Genomic DNA, 21,570 nt, shown 5'->3' with positions numbered 1-21,570 from the left:
GGGCTGAAACGTGGAGGCTAACCAAGAGAGTTCCACTTAAGTTGAGGACAACCCAGAGGGCCATGGAACGAAACATGGTAGGGGTAACATTAAGAGGTAGAAAGCGTGCAGAGTGGATCAGAGAAATAACTCAAGTTACCGACATTCTAGTGGAAATTAAGAAGAAATGGGCATGGGCAAGACATATAGTGCGAAGAGAGGATAACCGATGGTCGCTGAGGGTAACAAAGTGGATTCCAAGGGAAGGAAAGCGTAGCAGGGGGCGGCAGAAAGTTAGATGGCGGATGAGATTAAGAAGTTCGCAGGGGTCAAGTGGATGCAGCTAGCACAGAATCGGGTTAAGTGGAGAAATATGAGAGAGGCCTTCGCCCTGCAGTGGGTATAATCAGGATGCTGATGATGATGATGATAATGATGATGATGATGATGATGATGATGATGATGCAGGTTTGGGAATGTTCCTGTATGCAGGCTTCGCCAGTACACTGCTTCTTGTTGATATCATTATCCACTGCTTTAATTCATTTTTTTTTATCATCGACTACAGCCGAATATGTGGTGAGCAACGACATCTCAAATTCTTTTTCACACACAGTGCTAACTCATTCATGCTCTTTCTAGTAACCACATTCTGCACTTGCATACTGGACACTAGTCTACTCTAAAGCTCACCATTTCGTAAAAGCTACATCTCACACCGCCGAAAAATTCCATGACCTGCATGCATATGCCAGGAGGCGAGCATTATGAATACTGTTTAATATTATGCGAAGCGGACTGACTCTTGCTTAAAAAGATCCATTGGGGGGGGGGGGGCGGTATTTCTGTCTTTAGTGCGGTAAGTTTGTTTCCTGCGACTGTTTGCCTCATTTGCCCTTTTTGTTTCTTTTTCCTTTTTACTGTACTCAATTTTTCTCTTCTTATTGTTTGTTTCTCTATATCTACTGTTTTACTTTTTTCTCTCTTTTAGTCTTGAATGTTTTCAATGTTTTAACGTAATGGCGAGGCCTGACATTACAGCTTTGCAATATTTTGGACGTTTCTTTGTACAGTTTCAACGTCCATGGCTGTTTTGACGCCTGCACACTATATCGACGTTCTTGACTATTTTAACACCTGATTGAGCATATTGGCTCCAATAAATATCCAATTACTTCCTGTGAACGAAATCTTGCACACAGACATATTTTCACCCTCTACATCATAAAACCATTATTGATATTTTTTACAGACTGACGGTGTGGCAGGATACTCGTACGCACAAATCCAGTGCACACGCATAAGCCCATAAAGGCATTCGCCTCAAAACTGTCGCCGTCACCATACCTTGGTTTGAGAGTTATTTCGCAAGGCCGAATAAAACGTGTAGTCTCATGTGGCAGCCAGCGTTAATCCCAGACCTGATACGTCTTTGTCAACACAGATGTGTACTTTATCGACCGGTCGAAATTTCAGTGTGTTTTATGTAGCGCTGCTTGATATATCATGAATGATGTACAGTGTGGTCAATTGCTGACTAATTATGCCTAGTCGAAGAAAACTACAGAACTATGTCAAAAATACGACACAATATCCTGTAGTTCTGTCGTAACCATCAGATTTTTCTGTAGTTTTGTAGTTTTTCTGTAGTATATTTCTGTTGTCTGTAGTTCTGTTGCACTTTTCTGTTGTAACTACAGAAATTTCTGATGTTACTACAGAATGTTCTGTTGTCACAACAGGTTTCCCGTCAAAAACCGCACAAAAATTCTGTCGTAACATAAGAAAATTTTCTGTAGTTTTTTCCGACTGGGTGGATTATTTGTGGTGAATAATAAAAAACCTGCGTAGTGTAGGTGAGTAATCTCGCGTGTGTGTCGCTGAGTTTGGACGCCAAATCGCTCAAGTCGCCTTGTCAAAATGTTGGCTTCGTTCCTAACTGAGACTCCACCTCAACCGCTAATTAGATCTATTTTGTATTGTGTATAGCCATATTATTAGCCCTCCTCTACTCACCGCTGTTCAGATCTATTTTGTATTGTGTATAGCCATATTATTAGCCCTCCTCTACTCTGAGTATTATTAACTCGTGTGAGCTAACCTGAGCCATGTAGTCATGCGGCAACGTCTTCTGACGTTTCACCAGATGTGTGCAATAGTGTGCAGGCATAGTTTCAGAATTCACCTTCATGCGGTTGTTGGGCTCAACGACCAAGAAACGTCGTACGAGGGAGTCCAGAAGGCTGCGAAGAGCACTTGGCATGAGACTGCTTGATGGTTAGAGCGATAGTGGGATAGTGGAATGCTTAGTTACTATGATTAGTAACGAAAGCTAAGCGCCATAGTTTTGCGGAGGAAGGTGTGCTGGAATGTCAATAAGCTGTGGAATATCGCGAACTCTAGCTTGAAACAAAAGCCTAAACATGGCAAGCAGAAATATCAGTATCGCCGCCAAGCTGCCGAAGTTCGTACGCAGGGCGGAGGTGACTTTTCCTAAAGCAAGCGATGCCGCTGAAACGTAGCCGTCGTTTAATATTGGAAAAATAGGTTGGTGTGATCAGAGTCACAGTAGCAATAAGTTAGGCAACGTGTGCGCAAGCTAAAGCCATTCTTTTAAAGGGCCCCTAAACGACACTAGGGTGAAATTAAAATGCAAGCAATTCTTAGAGGTGGTCTTTGTGAGTATTCTTGTTAGGTTTGAAAGCTTTATGCGCAGCCGATAATTTTAAAATATTTTCAAGAAGTGGTCCTGGCTACCGCTCGGAGCCGATTTAGGCGATCTATCACAGTGCGCAAGCCTCCCACTAACGTCAGTGGGCTGCTGGGCACGGCCACTCATTGAACGCTCCCAAGTTAAGCGAACGCGATGAGGCATGGTGGGGCACCGCCACAACTTGCTTTCTTCTTTTTTTCTTGCTCGCCGGCGTGAGTTGAGTGGAAGGGGAAAGGAGGAGCATGATTTTCTATCGCCAATATATTCGGAGCTAATGAAGGTAGTTGAAAAAAAATTTGTTGGAGAGAGTATTGATATAATACCTATTGCTAGGGTGCATTTCACATTTCTAGGAAATTGCTTTTCACAGACCCTATAAGGCAAAGCTGCAACATCTTAATATTTTGCTTTTCCGTGCGGTAAGGCACACGTCCATTTTTAGTTGAATGGTTACCCGAAGAAGGTATGATTTATACGCTTATTATTTGGTTCTGTAAACTATCCTGATGCCTACATTATCGTAACCGGGATAATGATCATAAGACTATTTACCGCCTAGCATAGAAGTTGCACTGACAACAGGGTATTTTCGTTTTTCTTAGTGCAGAATTCGCGTTTTCTTAAAAAACTTACAGTATCTAGCCATCATGCTAGGATATACGAGTGTATACCTGCATGTTAGCTCGATAACCTTTAGAATTGAAAAAGGCCTGCATCAATATACCGCTATTAAAATTGCTTATTGGTACTGACGTCGCGTAACCAGGATTCCCACAATGATGCAGGTATGTCTGCTAAATTAAAATTGTTAAATGTGTCCCTCCTGCCGGCACAACATTTGCTTCGTCTACGTTCCTGACCTACAAAAGCTCTTTCGAGTTTCATTTCTTATTCTTAGTTTCCTCTAAGAATACTCCCCAGTTAACGTAAAACCCTATCAGCAAACCTTTCAGGCCTTGATTTATTCAGTGATATATTGTCAGCAGGATTGTAGCCAGCCATAAATCCCGCGAATAAATAATTTCATCCGGCAGGTTTATTTTTCTATTGCTGTGATTCTGTCTATGATTGTGAACCTAACATCCTGTGGTTCGTTTTGTGTGCAGAGGACTGGGCTGTCTTGATTGCTAAATACACCAAGAAAGCTTATGGTCTCAACGACACAGTTATTTACCAGGCTTATATACTTGACGTGTTGGGGCAGCTGCTGAAATCTGAAGAAGTGGGCAAGCGTGGGCTTCATTACCTTATCGCCTGGGCCATCTTCATGGATCTTGTCTACTACACTGTGCCAGGGTCGAAATGGAAAACCGGATTTGACTCCGTTTCATCTTGCCAAGAAATCGTAATGAAATATATGACATTGGCTTTCCCTAGCAAGTACCTTCACACGTGTGAGTTGCTTCTCTGGATCGCGTCCTTTCGTGCTATTGAAAAAACACGTGTAAATGAGCTTAAAGGGCAACTCCGGGGGTTTTTTGACATTCGAATATTGTAGTGAAACTTTTACCACAGGTTCTTCTCTCCGTCCTGACGCATTCTACAAAATTTGGGTGCCGTACGATAATCCGTTCACGCGCAATACGGCTTTAAAATATGCCGTTTTCATGGCTTAAGTTGAGAGTATTTCTGCGGGCAACACTGAGTTTCTGACGTCACAAACAGTATACAGGCGTTAATGTCTACTTCCCGCGTGATTATTAAATTGTGAGGTTTATATCGAACTACCTCAGACATTTTATGCAGTGCGACATGATTTCCATACTTTATTTTCACCATCCAACGCACGTACGAGTGTTTTTCTAATACTGAGTGTGACGTCACCATTTCGTCAAATGTGACGTTGTTTCTGGCCGTGAAATCAGTTTCGGTTTCGATTTGCTGTTTTTCTTTTTTAAAAATACTTCTAATTGGAATTTTGGAAAACGGTTTTTTGTGTTGGAGTCAGGACGTGCCGAGGAATGTAATTCAATTAAAAACACAAAATGATGAAAAAACTACCGGAGTTGCCCTTTAAGCCTTCAGCACTGCTACCACTCAGTATGGGATGCTGTTGCGGCATTCGGAAAATCGACTTGGAAAAAATTAAAATTCCATTCTTTCCTACAACGCCTTGTAGAATACCGCCGTTCTTGTGGTGCATGCCCTTACGCAAGGACAGCTCAATTTTTTAAGAATTCTGGACATTTCTGGATATCAAATTAGCAGCTTATTTCATATAAATATTTACGTGGGCAGAGATGTTACAGATTGCTGTTTGTTCATACTGGAAATTGCAGCGCAGTAGTAACATGGACGAGACGGGAAGAACCGAAACACGGCATTGGTGTTTGGGTTCTTCTCGTTCGGTCCGTGTTATTACTACGCTGCACATTCCAGTATACAAAACCAACTAGCCAGTCACTATGTTGTCTCATCAGTCAACCTATGTCAGGGCATTGCTTGCGCTTTTGCAATTTTTTGTCTTCTTGAGTGTACTCCTCGGTGACATAAGCAATCATGTAGCCGCTTTTGGTTTCGAGTATGGATCAAGATGCGTATATTTACAGGCCTGAAGAAATAACTGTGACCTCTTGTCGTAGCTTTATCCCTAGTCCTATTACTGCTGGTCTAGAAACAGTACTAGTGCATGAGCGTACCATCCGGCTCCGCTGTTAACAAAGGAACAAATACTGAAAAATAAGTGTCTCATGGCAGACAATACCTCTTATTACTGCGCATAGGACAATGGTTTTAGCAAGATATTTCGGTGAGGCATATAACCTCTGCCAGAAACGACAAAAGCACCTGCGTCCCAGCAGAGTGCAGTCAGGAGGCGCGCGCTCACTTTGTCCTCATCTCATACACCCTCACATATACTATGAATGCAATGAAGAATAAATCAACTAATTGCAACCCTTGTTCAAACATCGGTGAGACACTAATCATCCTTAGGCAATTTTTGACACGTCGGCATCGACGTCCAAATAGTACCACCTGGCTAATAGCCTTGCGACTCAGGTGATATCTACAGGCAACTTCCGTTCAAGCGGTGGTGTTCCGTGATACACCTACAATGAATTACGCAAATTGCGCTCCGTCATTGACTTCAGTTTTGAGACCACCGAAAGTGGTAGAGTGCATTATCTGGCGTCATCAAAATGCAAGCACAATACGATGAATGACCACAGCTATTGACGCCGCATTCAGTGCGGCAATTCCATCCATCTGCCACGTTTTCAGACGCTATCGCCGTCAGCAAGGAGCAAAGCCTGCAAAGCTAGTCGACAAATTCAATGCTAGATAATGCGGCATTTCAGCGCATTTCAAGTGTTTTGGATTGGCGGCATGCGGCCTAAGATGGCTAACGGACATATATTTTACATAGATACGTGAAATGTGAGCCCACTCTATTTCTCCCACATAACCATCCATCAAGTGGAATTTATTCATTTTTTATTTTTTTTACGCCACCGCGATTGCATCCGGTAGTGCCGCTATCCTGTTTCGCCGATTTGGCCATGAGCGACTTGTTGGAGGTCTGCGCGCATTTATCTTCCGGCAAAGATACTTAGCCGCAAACCATTCGCTCACTTCGTAGGCGTTGTCTTTATTGATACGACTTGACACGGTAATAGATCCTCTCTATAGACCTAATTTCAGATTTGTGTTCGTTATAGTGCACTCAGCTCATTGCTTCAATACTGCTCACCTAATTACAGCTTAGCCATTACTGGCTTTAGGTATCACGTCAAATAATTACATGCCGCCATTATCTACTACATGTTAAAGAACTTCCGAGATATAATAAAACCCAAACCTAAAAACGCCGTCCGACCGTTGCTGCATTGCACACACGTTAATTGTATGACTAAAATTTCAAGGCTCGGGCGTTTTGTATTTATCACTTTCCCATACGGCAGCTTCCAACTCTAGTAGCAATCCGTGCAACCAAAATCGCTGCAATGCATGCAATATTCCAACTAACTGCAATTCCCCAAAAACGTACTCATAAATTTCTCCTTGCAATGGGCACCATCTGCAACATGGCTTCCACTTCCGCCTTTCACTCCCAGACATCAGCGCAATCAAAGCGCTGCTTCTCCTCCATCAATCTGTCTCGTCCTACAGTGGGTGCTTTCGTACGTCGTGATCATAACCTGAAGTCATAAGAGTCACGTTCGGCTTCTTGCAGCACCACATTTAGTTTGCGCATTCTTCCTGCCCTCATCGTAGCCTCTGTATTTCAGGGTAGCTAAGCTGAAAGGGCTGGCTTTGGCCCGTCGCCACTCCTTTTCGGATGTATATTCCTTTGTACTCGCCACAATATCCTAGCCACAAAGACTCCATTTTCAGTTTTCTCCCTCCTGCAAACTTTAGAGAGGGCATTTGAATCTGTCAACTCTTCCGCCTCTTAGCCTTGAAACGAAGCGTTCAGTTCAGCCACAACCCGCCACGTTTGGAAAGTGATGTGTTACAGCGTCAACCTCGAAGCTGTCATCTACAACGCTCAATTCAGACACAACTGCGTAACATCTCGGATTTAAAACAGGCTTTTTGGGGAAGGATTCGAGCTCTGCTCTCACGCGGTGCGTATACACATTAGGCTGGCATTCAATACCATTTATCACAGGATTCTTTCCGTGACGATGTGCATAGGACGCGTCATAACAGCAGTTTACTTCGACGAAGCCAGTAAACGTAAAATATGGCATCATTTTTACGGTCTAATAAAATAACCCGGACTTGGACAGCACTAGTGCAAAATTTGAGCGCCGAACTATTTTACTTTTGTGATGCCAAGTAATATTATTATAGACAAGTTTTCAGAAATTTTCAGTTAGAGACTCATGCAAGGCTTCGTCGATTAATTATTGCTACAGAAGACGCGTTCTTTTGACATCTGCCAGCGTACCGCCGCTTGCTTAGCACTTCTTCGAGTGGCCTGTGTGTGACGTGACCCCTTAAATTCTTGCCGAAGCAGGTTTCAACACAAATATTTGGCGCAGTACTTACGCACGATGCATCACAATAATACAGCCACAGTGATGTAATGACGCCTGAATATGGCACCTTTTCTCTTTCCATTAAAGAGATTTTGTATTCAAATAGCAGCATCCAGAATCAGCGCTGTCACCATCCTTTGTAATATTGCATTTACATCCTTTGCATGCCAGTGAGATGATGTTCCTGATGGTAAATTCTTAATATACGCTAATGACATCGCAGAGTACTGTATATATAAGGACATACCGATCGAACACGCTCCTGTGCAATCAGCTTTAGATATTACGTCCTCATATGCTTCTTCCATTGGGCTTGAACATTCCGCCAGTAAACTAGGTTCAAGGAAGTTGCCAACATTTGGGGGCACCGTAAACAATCTGTCACACATATTTGTCTACTACTGTCCAAACGCCCACTTCAGGAATGTACAACACTAGAACCATTGGGTTTAAAATTTAAATAATCATAACTGGAACTGCATGTCTATCTCGCGCAAATGAAAATGCGATCCAGACGCTGGGTCTGATCAGATACATTGCTCCGAAAACTGACGAGGCCCGCTAAAATGTTGCACAATTGGTGTAGGCAGTTGAGCAACCGCGCCTTGTTTATCAAGCCAAATTTCAACATTTGACATAGGCAATGATGAGATCGGCTTGAAGCTCTATATTGATAGGCAATGAGGATCATCACCCCAATCGTGATGCTCCCAGAAAACGCACAGCTGATTACAGTAAATGAACTAGTGCAGCAGACTTGATGCTCGTAAGCGTAAGGCCACACTATCTGTACCAAAGTGCACTCTCAGGGCTTACACTTCATCACATTTCATTCTACCGCCATCACCATCAGTTCATCCTCCTTGGCGTTTTATACAGCGGAATGGCAACAAGCCAGCAGATTTACGACGACCAAGGACACAAGAACTGGCGTGCTCACTTCGCGACCGATTTGTCGAACAAGATACAGGCTTGCCACAACGTTCCATCGTAATTTATGTTTATGCAGATATCGAGGCTTGCAAAGCGACAACTGCATTTTACTACACTTGCAAGTCTACGCTGAATAAGAGACCAGGGTTCTAATTACCGGAACCATCTTCTTTCTGTGCGGAGCTGCTTGTATTTCAAGAGGCGCTTCACTCTGTAAACAACATTTCCATGCTTCCCAGAGTCCTATTATCATAAGCACACATGCCCTTCATGTGACGAAGCTCTTTGATGCTTCGATAGCACCACAGGTATCTACCAAAGCATAGACTGTCTAGCTGCACGCATTCCGCATCCAATTCATTTTGAATGAATTCTGCGTGACCTTCTGATTTCCCGAAACCATGCCATATTTTCTGACCCCATTTCCGCCCCAACCTCATCTTTGCCACAGCTCCTGAAACTGGATGATACTACTCTCTTTTTAACAAGAAAGGATCACCTGCGATATAGCACAAGTTCTCGCATACCTCAGTTTAAGGTAAGCCTCCACCGCAGAATAGCCCGTGCATAGGATTTTGTGCTTCGGAGGATCCGAGTTGGAATTGCCTTAAAACCGGCACTCACTCGAATGTAGCCTCAGTTTATAGATTTTTATCCCCACCCCGGGTGCTCCATCGGCAAGTCCCGGGACGCCGAAGTCGATTTCGAAATCCTGCAGTAGGAATGAGTAGCGCTGAAACCGAAGCAGATCCGGTAACTTGTGGCAGCTGGTCTCTGCCCCCCAATCAGTTGTCATATGCCTCTTGGTGGCAGGGACAGCATAATAGTTCACTCGTGTCCTGGATTTCAATACATAAGCTAACCTTTCTTTATTTATTTAACCATACCCTTCATCCGTCATAGCATATCTATTCATGCCCCGAGGTAATAAACATCGCAAAAAATTATTTCTAGGAGTTGCCCTTTTAAGGAAACAAATATTAAGGAAAAAGCCTCCGTTCTATTCAAACACAACCTACAGTGAAGTTGTTGCATATTCCATTTGGCAGAGCATTTGGAAGACATGACCATATGCTGTAGTGTCGTAGTTAAAACATTTAAATCAGTTGTTGTGCAAAACCTTCTGTTTTCTTGCACTAACTTGATGCTGCAATTTTATCAGTTACCGTAATCCGAGAGGATTTCATATTTTTAGTGTTGACCATAAGGGTTTATAATAATACCAACCAAATGATGATTTATGAACTTTGTCAAAGTGTGCATCAGCTCATATAATGAGGACGTTACCTTCATAACAGGATTTGTTTATCAATTGAGGCATTTTTTAAACTCATATAACTTTTCAAGTCTACTGCATTAGGTTATATTGAGCAGCATTACATTTAAAAATCTGGTTGCAGCAAAGGAAGCGAATTGCAACTGTGCTTAGTTATATCTTTTGAGCTGTATAGAAACAAGTGTTAATGCGATTCTGTCAGCTTTTTCCAAAAAAACGGTTACCACTGAAATCAGTTTTTGGTAGCAGCTACAGATTTAAACGGCACCTTCTATGACGTCGTCGTTATTGTTTCACAATGTATGTTTAAATAAACGTTTAATGTATCTGCCTTATTGTTAAACATTCGTAAGCTTGTGTGCGTATATTCCGTGTATTTCAAATGCATTCCCGACTCTTTTGTAAAGCATCTGAATGGGGCTTGCATTTAGAGAATAAGACTTGATGGAGCTTAGGCTGCATCCACGAGCGCCTTTTCGCATGAGCGTTTACCATATACTAGCAAAGAATGACGCAAAATGTAGTTTTCTTTCGAGTGCCTAAAGTGCCTGATATGCAATTCATTACTTACAAGGACTGAAGCGCTAACCAAAGCTATATGCTTTCAAACAGACCATAAACGTATTGATCTTTCTACCACCAATGGCTCCAGGCTTGTCTGGCTTGTTAACTAAATTAACTAAAGAAAGAGCTACTGTGTGCATGTGCGTACCCAGTGCTTGACAGAAATTAAACAGTATTGGTCTCCACATCGGTCTTTGCTATGTACAACATGCAGTTATCAAGGACAAGGCCGTTCAAGAGGCTGAAGCAATCTTCACAAACGTCCATGCGGCCAACAAAGCGGCCTTCGAGTCGTCAAGCTGGCTGACAGGCAAAGACAGAGCGATGGCCCTTCGCAAGCTAGAGAACATGAAGCACTACGTGGGCAGCCCTATGCAAAAGCGGGGTGACGCCTTCTTAAACGCGTTATACGGTCAGTGTCTCGCATGGTTCAATACGCGAATTTAATTAACAGTGTCCCAAAATAAACCGATATGAATATTTCGTATCTATTGTAAGAATATGGATAATTTAAATTTGCTACCTAGAAGGGTTTGTGTAAAGAATAAAAATGCTCCGATATATATAGTAATGCCTCATACAAAAGGCGCCTTGATCAAATTGGCTGTGTCCCAGCAGACTAGAATGCAATGAAGGAAGGTAGCCTCTGAATCCGTAATTCGAAACTCAACGCACGACTTTTTCTTCACTCCGGCCGAAGAAAATGATGCTGTATTATTCAAGGTAGCAAGGTTCGCCAAAAGAACTGGACGTGCAGTCAGTATTGCTTTGTCATGAAGGATTTAAGAGACATCTATATACAACTCATTCGGTCGAAAAGCCTTCGGCGTCATAGTCGCACTAGTGACGCTCAAAAATAATTGTGTGCGGCATAAAATAATCTTGTCATGGTAACGGGTGCCTCTAATGACTAACGATTGATTGCTGTGTGATTAGCAAAGATTAATTGTGAATAATGACAAATAAGACAGCCAAAGGACTAAGACTGAGAATGACGAGACACACACTCGTCCTTTGGCTGGATTATAATTCTTAAAGACAATGTATAAACTGACCCAGTTTCGACTCCTGCGAATTATGAATTCGTTTTGATATATAAAGAATAAAAAAATGAAAAACGCTGAACAATTGTTTCGAAATGCTTGGAATGAAAAGTTATTGTGTTGCTTATGCTAATTAAGAACTGGTGTGCGTAATTCATTGATCAAATAATCAATCCAATAATTGAACAAAATTGAAAACAATAAAATGCGTTTGAATGTGTCAACTGGAAAACGATTGTTTGCAGGAGCTTATAAAAATAAAAAATTAATAAATTATAAGAATGCACAAATAGAAAGCAACTAAACTATAATAATTGCAGAGTATAAGGTATAAATAATGTCGTTCGCGCTAGTGAAACGTTATCGCGTCCTACCCTTACTTGCGCAGCGTAAGGGTCCTCCTAAATTTTTATTTTAATAGATTTCTGTACTACTCGATGTGTCGAGCCTCGACTACACAGTCCCACTAAAACATGAAACACTGCACATTGACAGCAATGGTTTAATGTCTGTCCTTGATATGTACACAGCGTATCCTAACAGGCCACAGAATCGTTATCAGTTGGAAATTTTCTTTTCTCGGTGGGCGATTTGGTGACGAATTCTTAGCCGTCTTGCAATTGACCAATCATAAATATTACGCTAACTAGGATTTGAAAGCATGTAAATGAGAAAGTTTTTTTTTTTTGCGTTTATAAACTTTAACGTCGCAAAACGACTCCAACTTTGATTAAAGACGTTGCCGAGCATGGTTCTAGAAAAACTGGCCACTAGGGATATTTTACGCTCACAGACGTCAACAATTAAAGAGCGTCTTGGTGTTTCTTGCGTCAAAAAGCTGGGGCCGTTGCCAAGATTTAAGCCGTATCCACAAGGATCAATAGACTCTCGGCCTAAGTGATGAGTTACTGCAGCGGTGCTGGCTAAAAAGGACTGAAATGCACATGTGGGGCATTCCTGTGATGCTGGTCGCCGACTGCACACCTGAGAAACTTACTGCTTACAAAGCTCTGTGTGCTTAGGAAAGAGATACAACTTACAGGACCCCTAAATTGAGCACTACATCGCCTGGTTAAGCACATATAATGCAGATATGAGCCCATATAATGGAAATCGAATACACTGTAGTGAGTTCTGAACTCACACCTGAATAGACACCGCAAAAGAGCGACAGCTGTAATGATAAAGCAATACCTTAACTTAATGCACAAATTATGGGGCTTTGTTGCTTTCTAGACTAACCACGCTTCATTTTAGAGAAAAGTGAACCAGTGGTGCAATGGAAGAAACTTACACACCATGCGCTTACTAACGGTTTAAAATAACTTTTAGACGGGCTAGATGGTTTTCAGCTTCAGACGGCATCCTTAGCGCAAAAAAAAAAAACACACGCACACGAGAGAAAAGGTGGGACACGGGACAAGCGCTGTGTCCCGCCTTTTCTCTCGTGTGCGTGTGTTCTTGTTGTTTTTTTTTTTGCGCTAAGGACGCCGTCTGAAGCGCTTACTAACGAACTCGTGTTTATTCCGCCAGGAGCGAAATATACCCGGTAAAAAAGAAAACAAAAAAACAACCATATTTTTTTTTTCATGTTGTCCATTATCTCTTTCGCAAGCATTTCACCTCAGAAGTGCCGAAAACCGGGCAGGGGGAACCTTGCTCCCTTTCAGAATTGGTGGGAGGGAGGGGGGGGGCGGCATCAGAAAAAGGGGCCTATCGGTTGTCTGGTAACAATTCGCTGACCCATCAACGCACTCTTTTTAACACAACACCATACAAAGATTGTGTGGTCTTTAACCTCGCAACCCCACATCGGTGTGCCAAAGTGACTGTACTAATGCTGAATAAGCAAGAGGCAAAAACGTTTTCCACTATTATGGCGGCGTTAATTTCTCTGCTGATAACTGAGAGGGAGAACAGTTTCATTTCCTCTTGATTTCCAATGCATCTTAACACGAAGGGAGCGCTTGTTGTGTTCGTTATGAAGGGCAGCAGCCGTAGTAATTTTTTTCGTCCTCTTCACTTTTCATGACGCCCCCTACGACTGAAACTTCAAACTGGTAAGGACATCTTGAGGGTAGCTCTGTATGTTAGGGCGGAACGGATTGAGCTATCGAGCTGACCTATTGAGGAGAAACGTATTTCTTGTTTATTTTTTTTTATTTGCACGTTTATGGCTCAGGGCCCTGCTCAGGTGTTACGAAGAATGGGTACATTACATGTACTATGCATTACAACAAAAACAAGAAGCAAATATATGCATACACGGGCTTCAATAGGAAACAAATATAGAATCAAACTATTATGTGAATTACAAATTTGGTTTTATAGCGTGCTTAGACTTGTGGTTCGGGAAGGCGTTGCAGCCCTGAATTGAACGTAGCAGGAATTAATGGTCAACGGCTTTGGGGCCGCATGTAAGTGAGCTATATCCACGACAGTGGAACAGTCACATAGAGATATGCGGTAGGCTGGAGAAAAAGATTGTGAACCTTGTTTTAGTACTATATTTTATTAAATAAACAAAGCTGGAAACTCTGGTCACATAAAGACAAAAGAGGAAGGTGCGAAAGGGTCTTGGTCTTAGTATTGCTTGCATTGCAATTACAGTTATTAGGGACAAAAACAGGAGCCCGATTCTCTATCACTTTGATGGAGGCAAATAGAAGAAAGAAGGCAAGATTTCATATAGAGGTCGCATGCTAAAGTTGATGAAAAAGCGTTCTAAAAAATTGTAGTTTAAGGGAAGGATAGGTGTTCGAGAAATTTTAGTTAACGTAGAGAACGAATGGCATTGTTAAATATATATGCATATGCCTTTCTCTTATTGCAAGAAAGGGCAAATAGGATTATTACGCTCTTAATTCTTGCAGTGTTAGTAGCTCAAATGCAATACCTTTCAGTTTATAACAGTGGGTTTTACAGGCAACGACGAATGCATCATTTTAAGCTATTCGTATTTGAAGTCATTAGCCCATGCAGAATAGATTTATTGTCAAGATTTGTTATCATCGGAATCATCTGCAAAAAGTCTATTGCGTGAACAAAATTCTTTGGGACAATTAATGAAAAAGAATTGGACAATAATGGAGCCTTGCAGAATTCCAGAGCAGATTGGCACAAGATATGAGGCATATTGGTTGACATTGCATTAAAAGAAACCCATGTTATTACAATGCTATTCGTTACGTGAATGAGGTGCTTTTATGGTTGAATGCCATTACAACGCACCCAGGATACCTTTAATGCCTGTAATTTTGATAAACGTAACTTTTCCGCATTAGAATATTTCATCAGCGTGCACTATGAATAAATCTGAGATTGTTTCAGTACTACACTTTCTTCAGTACATGAGCGAGTCATCAGTCTCGAATGTTCAAGTTTCTTCAAGAAGCTTTAAGCGTTTGCCGACTGAAGTCAGGAATGCACTTACTATTAAACCGCTACCAAAAAACATGCACCCTGCTTTTCATGAAGGCAGGAGAAAAGCAAGAGCAAAGGCCCCTGAGGCCAAAACCATAAAGCTCCTTGACGGATCTACACCCCTCCGAAACCACTAAACTATTGAAGTGGTACATCTGTCGAAGCTGAGTATTAGAAAAAAGTATCTTGGGCTCAGACGAAGTCCTATCTTGTAAAACAAGCCTGATTAGCACAGATTCACTGAGCGATATAGATTTAGATAGACGTTACACGTCCTGTTCATATGTGGCCTGTGGTATTCGAGATTCCAAGATTAACCTAGAATACATGCAGAATTGTTCGCTAAAATCAATATTATTTTGGCATATTTGGCGTCTCTGTTGTTTGAAGAAAACATTTTCGTGATATTCTGCTCAGATATGTTCTCAGTCACACTAAAAGCAATTCGCTGCTCGATGTTACGGAGCCTCTAAAAAACGGGCAACCCCGAGAAGTGTGATGTAAGCGCCTGCATGGCTTGGGCTGATGATTCAGGTCATTGTTTCGATATACTCCTAAATATGATATTGTACTACCTAAACGTATACTCGGCGTCATTGAAGCTCTTGTGTTAGAGGACAAATTTTGTTTCAAAAATATTATGTATTCTTTTGTGTTTTCTGCAAGTCGGTTTATAGCGTGTCGATAAACGGTAATTCTTGCAATACACAATCATAAACGACCACCCCTTGCATCGACTTTTAGACCTAAAATAACTGCATTTTTGTTTATTGTGACTGCAGACAGATGCTTGAAGGTCTTGTCCTCTCGGAAATGTGACAGTTCTGCTCAGTAGTAGGTCGCGAAATATCTTAAATTTTGTGTCACATCCATAGCTTTCATTCTGGCCTTCATATAAGGGCAGGGATTCTGCTTGATATTGTTACGTGGCGGCAAGCCGATGAAAACAAAACAGAGAACAGAGCCATGATGCTCTGTGGTCGTGAGATGAGGTTTAATGAAATTTCAGCGGGCCTAGCGCGAGCGCTCCTGCCCGCGCCACTGCCCGCTTCTTCTTTGCTCGTCCGTAACATGACCCTGACTGCTCATTGGAGGGTCACATTCTTAAGTTAAAGCTCAGCTACATTGGTCATCTGATGAGAAGAGAGGAGTCACTGGAGAAAGATTTGATCTTGGGAAAGGTTGAGGGTCACTGAAAAAGCAGTAGGCAGCGGACGCGATGGTTAGATGGCATCCTCGAGGCGCTGCAGATGAAGTTATGTGATGTTAGGAAGATACAGACCGGAAAGCGTGGCTTGATTTGGTCGATAGGGTCACGAAGAGTCGGACATGACTGAACCACTGAACTGAACTGAACTGAACATTACCCAGGGCCACCAAGCGATCGTCCTGATCGCGGACAATGAAGTTTACCGATGTTGATGATTCTATGGCATGATGAGGGGCGTGTCTGGATGCTTGAAGAAGATGAAGAAGTAAGAATAGAATGGCTTGCCGGTACGATGATTTCCGATGAACCTTGGTCCAGGACACTCTCGGGCCACAAATTGCCGCGACTCGAAGGCGGAGGCCAAGGCACGCATCTCATGGCATAGGCAGGGGAGGATGTCTTCAGTGTAGCGGTTTCTTGAGACGAGGGATCTTTTGTCGGCACATCTGGACAGTGGGTCTCTCCTTGTGTCTTGTGGTCATGTGTGACGTCTCGGGTCAGTCTCCTTCGTCGTGTCTTGAGGTTTAGGCGGGAGGACGCGGCGGAGGAACGGCAAGGTCTTGCTGGCTCCGGTAGGCTGGGGAACAGCCATACGATACCTCCTAACGTTTCGCCGACGGCGCAAGACGTCGCAAGCCGCCGAAGCTGTGGACCAGGATAAGGAGGTGATGATGAAATACCTCCCACCTCCAACGAATTGTTAGGTGGCGGCAAGCCAATGAAAACAGAACAGAGACAGGAGAGGTGAAGCTCGATGGTCGTGAGATGACGTTTAATGAATATGTTAGCGGGCCTAGTGCGAGCGCTCCTGCCCGCGCAACTTCCCGCTTCTTCCATGCTCGTCCATAACATTAGCAATTATCAGTAGCTTCAAGGTGACAACAAAATAGAATAAAGGGGTTCAGAGCATGATAACCTCCACAGGAATGTATTGTTTGTTTTCCTACTGTGTAGGCAAGGATCGGAAGTGACCTGCACAATGAAGTGGAAGAAGCTTGCTACTAGTATCACTTTGTTTGCTTCCTGCCCTCTTATACTGCTTCAAAATATGGAGGTGCCAAGAGAGACCCTAAATACCTCATTTGGTTAGACAGGCATATCACTCAGAGGACCAATCATGAGCAGGTGTTCGATTCAAGAGTCTCTTGACAAGGCTAAAAATATGTAATGTCCTGCCACTTACTTTTCGGTCACTTAACCAAGAATATTGGCCTCCCGCCTTACCTATCGTGTTTGGCCAGAAAAACCACCAAAATGTGTGGGTTCAATTTAGTAATTTCGTAATCGAGAATGAGCCATGTGCGCAGTCAAATTTCTACTCCAATCTTTATATTTTCATTATTCCGGGGTCGTGTATCTAATACAAAATTCGGGAAACGACATCGTTTTAGTATTAAAATGAGCCCAGTCGGAAAATTGGGTATCGGCCCTAACATTTCAATATTCCTTCCCATTAAATCATATCTGGGATTCTTTTGTTAGAAACCTGCCTTGGAGCCCTCGTTTGAACTGAATCAAGTTTCATAAACCGCGTGCTAAGCGATGTTGGCGCACTGTACCCAATTTAGAGCCAGATTCTTGTGTGTACTTTTATTAAAGTAAATGGCATATTTTAACTACCACACATGTTCATTGAATGCAAAATATTTCTGTTGACTGTTTGTGAAGTGCATCCCGTGAATGCATGAGTACGCAGGACTCTTACACGTTGAAAAGCGCAGGAAATGATGCACATTAACTACAAGGCATAAATTAGGATTAAAAACATAATCATTAATTACTAAACTGATGGTCCCCCTGCTTGTCACGTTAGACCTGATAAATTTCAAAGTTTACAATCCAATGTATACATTGAGCGATCATGTATTATTCGTGCTATTTCTTCCAATATGAACTTAATAAATGATAATTGTAATAAATGAGTACACTCGAAACATCTAAGCAGCACTGTGAGGTCGCAATCACACAAAAAAAAAACGTTTTAGCCTCCTAATACCCAGTATCACCGTATGGCAAAGCGGTAAAATAATCCGCTTGGTAATACCATAAGAGCACAATCATGTTAAATATGACAGGGAACAAACTTTGTGCATAAAACTGCAAGTATTCTCGGTATTTCTTCATTCAATAGCAGGACGACCTTTGGATATTGTGAATTTGAGGGAAAACGTGTTAAAAAGTTAAAAAACCCAAACTCTGCTAGCCTCACTTATTTATGAAATAATGAAAAAATAATGCTCAATATTTTCCTTCTCATAATGCTCATGACGGTGCAACGATTGCTAACGAACACACTCTGGTGGCCACATACAAAGAAGTAAATGTCATTTTGTCGCATAAAACAAACATATTGGTAAGTGAATCGTTCACATTCCAGGACACAAAGCAACATCTTTTCTTGCCCCAGCATAGCCAGCTAACTAGAACTCTAGGCTGACCTCATGAGAAGGCGTCCAAATTATCTAGAAGTAGCATACGAATGCCGTAGGGCGTTATCAGAAAGCAAGAGAACTCTAGGCTGACCTCATGAGAAGGCGTCCAAATTATCTAGAAGTAGCATACGAATGCCGTAGGGCGTTATCAGAAAGCAGAAGAGTGGCGCTTGGCAGGAGGTGGACAAAAAGTCAGCGGTGGCGAGGACGGCATCATCGTTGCAGGGACATGTCATGCCGGCAACACGCTCGTAGCGCATTCGCCCACACTGTATACGTGGCTGTGTGGGCTCAAAACTTCATTCCACATCCATATGGGGGACAACACACCAGGTCTCACTCGCGAAAGGAAAAGACAAGAAAAAGTACGCTACGGAGGGAGTGTTTGACACCATGAAGTGTAATTATAAGATGTGAAATTCTATTAGCACATCAAAAAGGCTCACGACTCAACATTAGAAAATTCTAGGCATCCTCCTTATTTTTTATATAAAGCTGACAGATTGAGAAGCCCCTCCGCATTCCGTTGCCTCAGGCCCCTCGTGGCCGCCAGCAGTATTTTACAATACTTGCGTCAGCAGCAATAACCCCATAGATTTTAACACCGCTATTTCTTTATTCATCACGTTCGCTGAAGTAGCCGAAGGTGCAAATGCGATGTACTATCGCTGTCCGAAGCCCACTGCACATTCCCGAGTGCGGGGCCCACCAAATAAATGATTCCTGGCATATACGTTCCCTTCCACACAACGCGTATTGTTTGTGCTGCTTTGACAGAAAACATTGCCTGGACAATTTTGTATATCATGTTTTCAACACTAAAATCATTATGGTATTTTTTTAGGACACAAATTCACACCCTGCCCTTTCGATACAATTCACTCGTGCGCACACTTTGCAAACTAGGAGCGCAATATTGATTCCGAAATTATCACCCATGCAGCTTCCCCTAAGAAGGATTGCCATGCATTGACGGAGGTTAGCACTTTCTTTAAATTGTATGAAATACCGTTGTCAAAACGGCAGTTACCCTGTACACTTATAAAAATTTCAGATCAAATGTAACCTGTAGTACGAGCATAAATGACGTAAAACAAGAACTACAAAATCACACGAGCGCACTTAAATCAGCTTACATGCAAAAGTACAAAATTTTTACCAGTTCCGCAGCAAGTTTGGCTTTAAATTCCGTTTTTCGTTCCTTGGTACAACTGCTTATTCACCATTTGCAGTGGTCAAATTTATGGTTCTAGGGACCAAACCTTGTGTGTGACTCAAATTTGAAAGCTTTCATTGACTTGGGCTCACTAAAGTTAGGTTAGATACCAATTATGGTCCAATTTCAAAGAAATTAATTCTCGGAAGTGTAATTATGGAAATATTTTCGGCGTGTCGGAATAAACTCTTCGTCACTAACCATCATCATCAGCCGGACTATACCGAAGTGCAAAGGCCTCTCCCATATTTCTCCAATTAACCCGGTACTGTGCTAGCTGCATCTACTTGACCCCTGCGAACTTCTTAACCTCATCCGCCCACCTAAATTTCTGCCGGCCCCTGCTACGCTTTTTTTCCCTTGGAAAACAATTTGTTACCCTAAGCGATCATCGGGTATCCTCTCTTGGGCATGGGCAGCACATGAATGCCCTGCCCGTGCTCATTTCATCTTGACTTCGGCTAGATTGTCAATAACTCAAATTATTTCTCTGACCCACTCTGCACACTTCCTATCTCTTAACCTTACACCTATAGTTTTTGTTCGATAGCCTTCTGCTTTGTCCTCAACTTAAGTAGAACACTTTTCGTTAGCCTCCACGTTTCAGACCTTTAGGTGAATACAGATAAGAATCAACTGTTCTATACTTTTCTCTTGAGCTAAATAGTAGGGTGTTATTCATACTCTGCGAGGTTTGCCAAATCCGCTACATCCCAACCTAATTCTCAACTTTATTTCGCTATCAAGGTCAATATTGCGGTTGGTATCTGTCCTACATAGAAGTATTCGCCTAACGCAGGCAGTGCTTCGCTACCTATTGTAAACTACAGCTCCTTCCCGAGGCTGTTGAATATTACCTTAGTCTTCTGCATAAAATGTTCTAGTATACCTTTCTGTTTTTCTTGCGTAGATATCCAATTAGGTAATTTCACCCGCTGCGTTAGGTAATTTCACCCCCTCCAAGCTTTGAATAATATTTGGGAGATCGTGTCTTCTTGCGTGACACCTTTCTTTATGGACATTTTCTTCTTACATTTTCTTGCAGAACTATTGTTCTTGTGCAGCCACTACGATACATAATATTAATTTCACATACGCCTCGTCTATACCCCGATTCGGACTGTATGAATGACTGTCGAGGTTTCTACTGACTCAAATTCTTTGTCGTGATGAATAGCTGTTTTGTGTGAGGGCTCGTTATATTTTGAGCATTTTTGCAAAGTCTGGGATGGTAAGAGCATGGTCGATAGTACAGTAGCCTTCTGTACTATAGATCACCTGCTTGCTATTTTGCATGGTGAAAGTCTAAGGCTGTCCTGATTTTGCAGCAATTGCCCTAGTAAATGCCATATAAGTAACAGATAGTAAGCTGATCGGTCTGTAATTTTTTAAGTCCTTAGCGTCCCCTTTCTTGTGAATGAATACAACGTTAGTGCTCTTCCATGATTCCGGTACCTTCGATGACACCAGTTGCTGTTTATAGAGGATGGGCGTATTTCTAGCACGATCTCTCCCATCCTTCAACAAACATGTGGTTACCTCAACCTTCCCATCTGCTTTACCCCTTCTCATAGTTTCTAAAGCTCTCTTAACCTGGTCCTTCGTCACTGGCGGAACCGCTGACGGCATTTCGTTCCTGCCAATCTCATTATTTTCTTGGCTTCTCTAAAGATAAGTGTAAAATTCCTCATCTACTTTGACTATCATGTGTATATTCGTGATGGCATTACCCGCTTGTCCCTTAACCATATATAGAATTTTCGCCTATGCCAAATTTTGTGTTCACAGCTTTAAGG

General features: G+C 42.3%; 1 protein-coding gene across 1 annotated transcript in view; it reads left to right on the top strand.

The window, feature by feature from the left end:
• LOC146181252 (uncharacterized) overlaps positions 1-12,734 on the top strand; it is a 262,301-nt gene extending 249,567 nt beyond the window's left edge. The window contains exons 8-10 of the mRNA XM_084575738.1: positions 3,799-4,086; positions 10,665-10,862; positions 12,730-12,734. Coding sequence (XP_084431864.1) covers positions 3,799-4,086; positions 10,665-10,862; positions 12,730-12,734 — 491 coding nt within the window. The remainder of the gene's footprint in view (positions 1-3,798; positions 4,087-10,664; positions 10,863-12,729) is intronic.
• Positions 12,735-21,570: the final 8,836 nt, after the last annotated feature.

This window comes from Amblyomma maculatum, chromosome 8 (genome assembly GCF_055883805.1).
Source record: "Amblyomma maculatum isolate TAMU_Amacu chromosome 8, ASM5588380v1, whole genome shotgun sequence".
Classification (NCBI taxonomy): domain Eukaryota; kingdom Metazoa; phylum Arthropoda; class Arachnida; order Ixodida; family Ixodidae; genus Amblyomma; species Amblyomma maculatum.
This window is presented reverse-complemented; position numbering and strand designations above follow the sequence as displayed.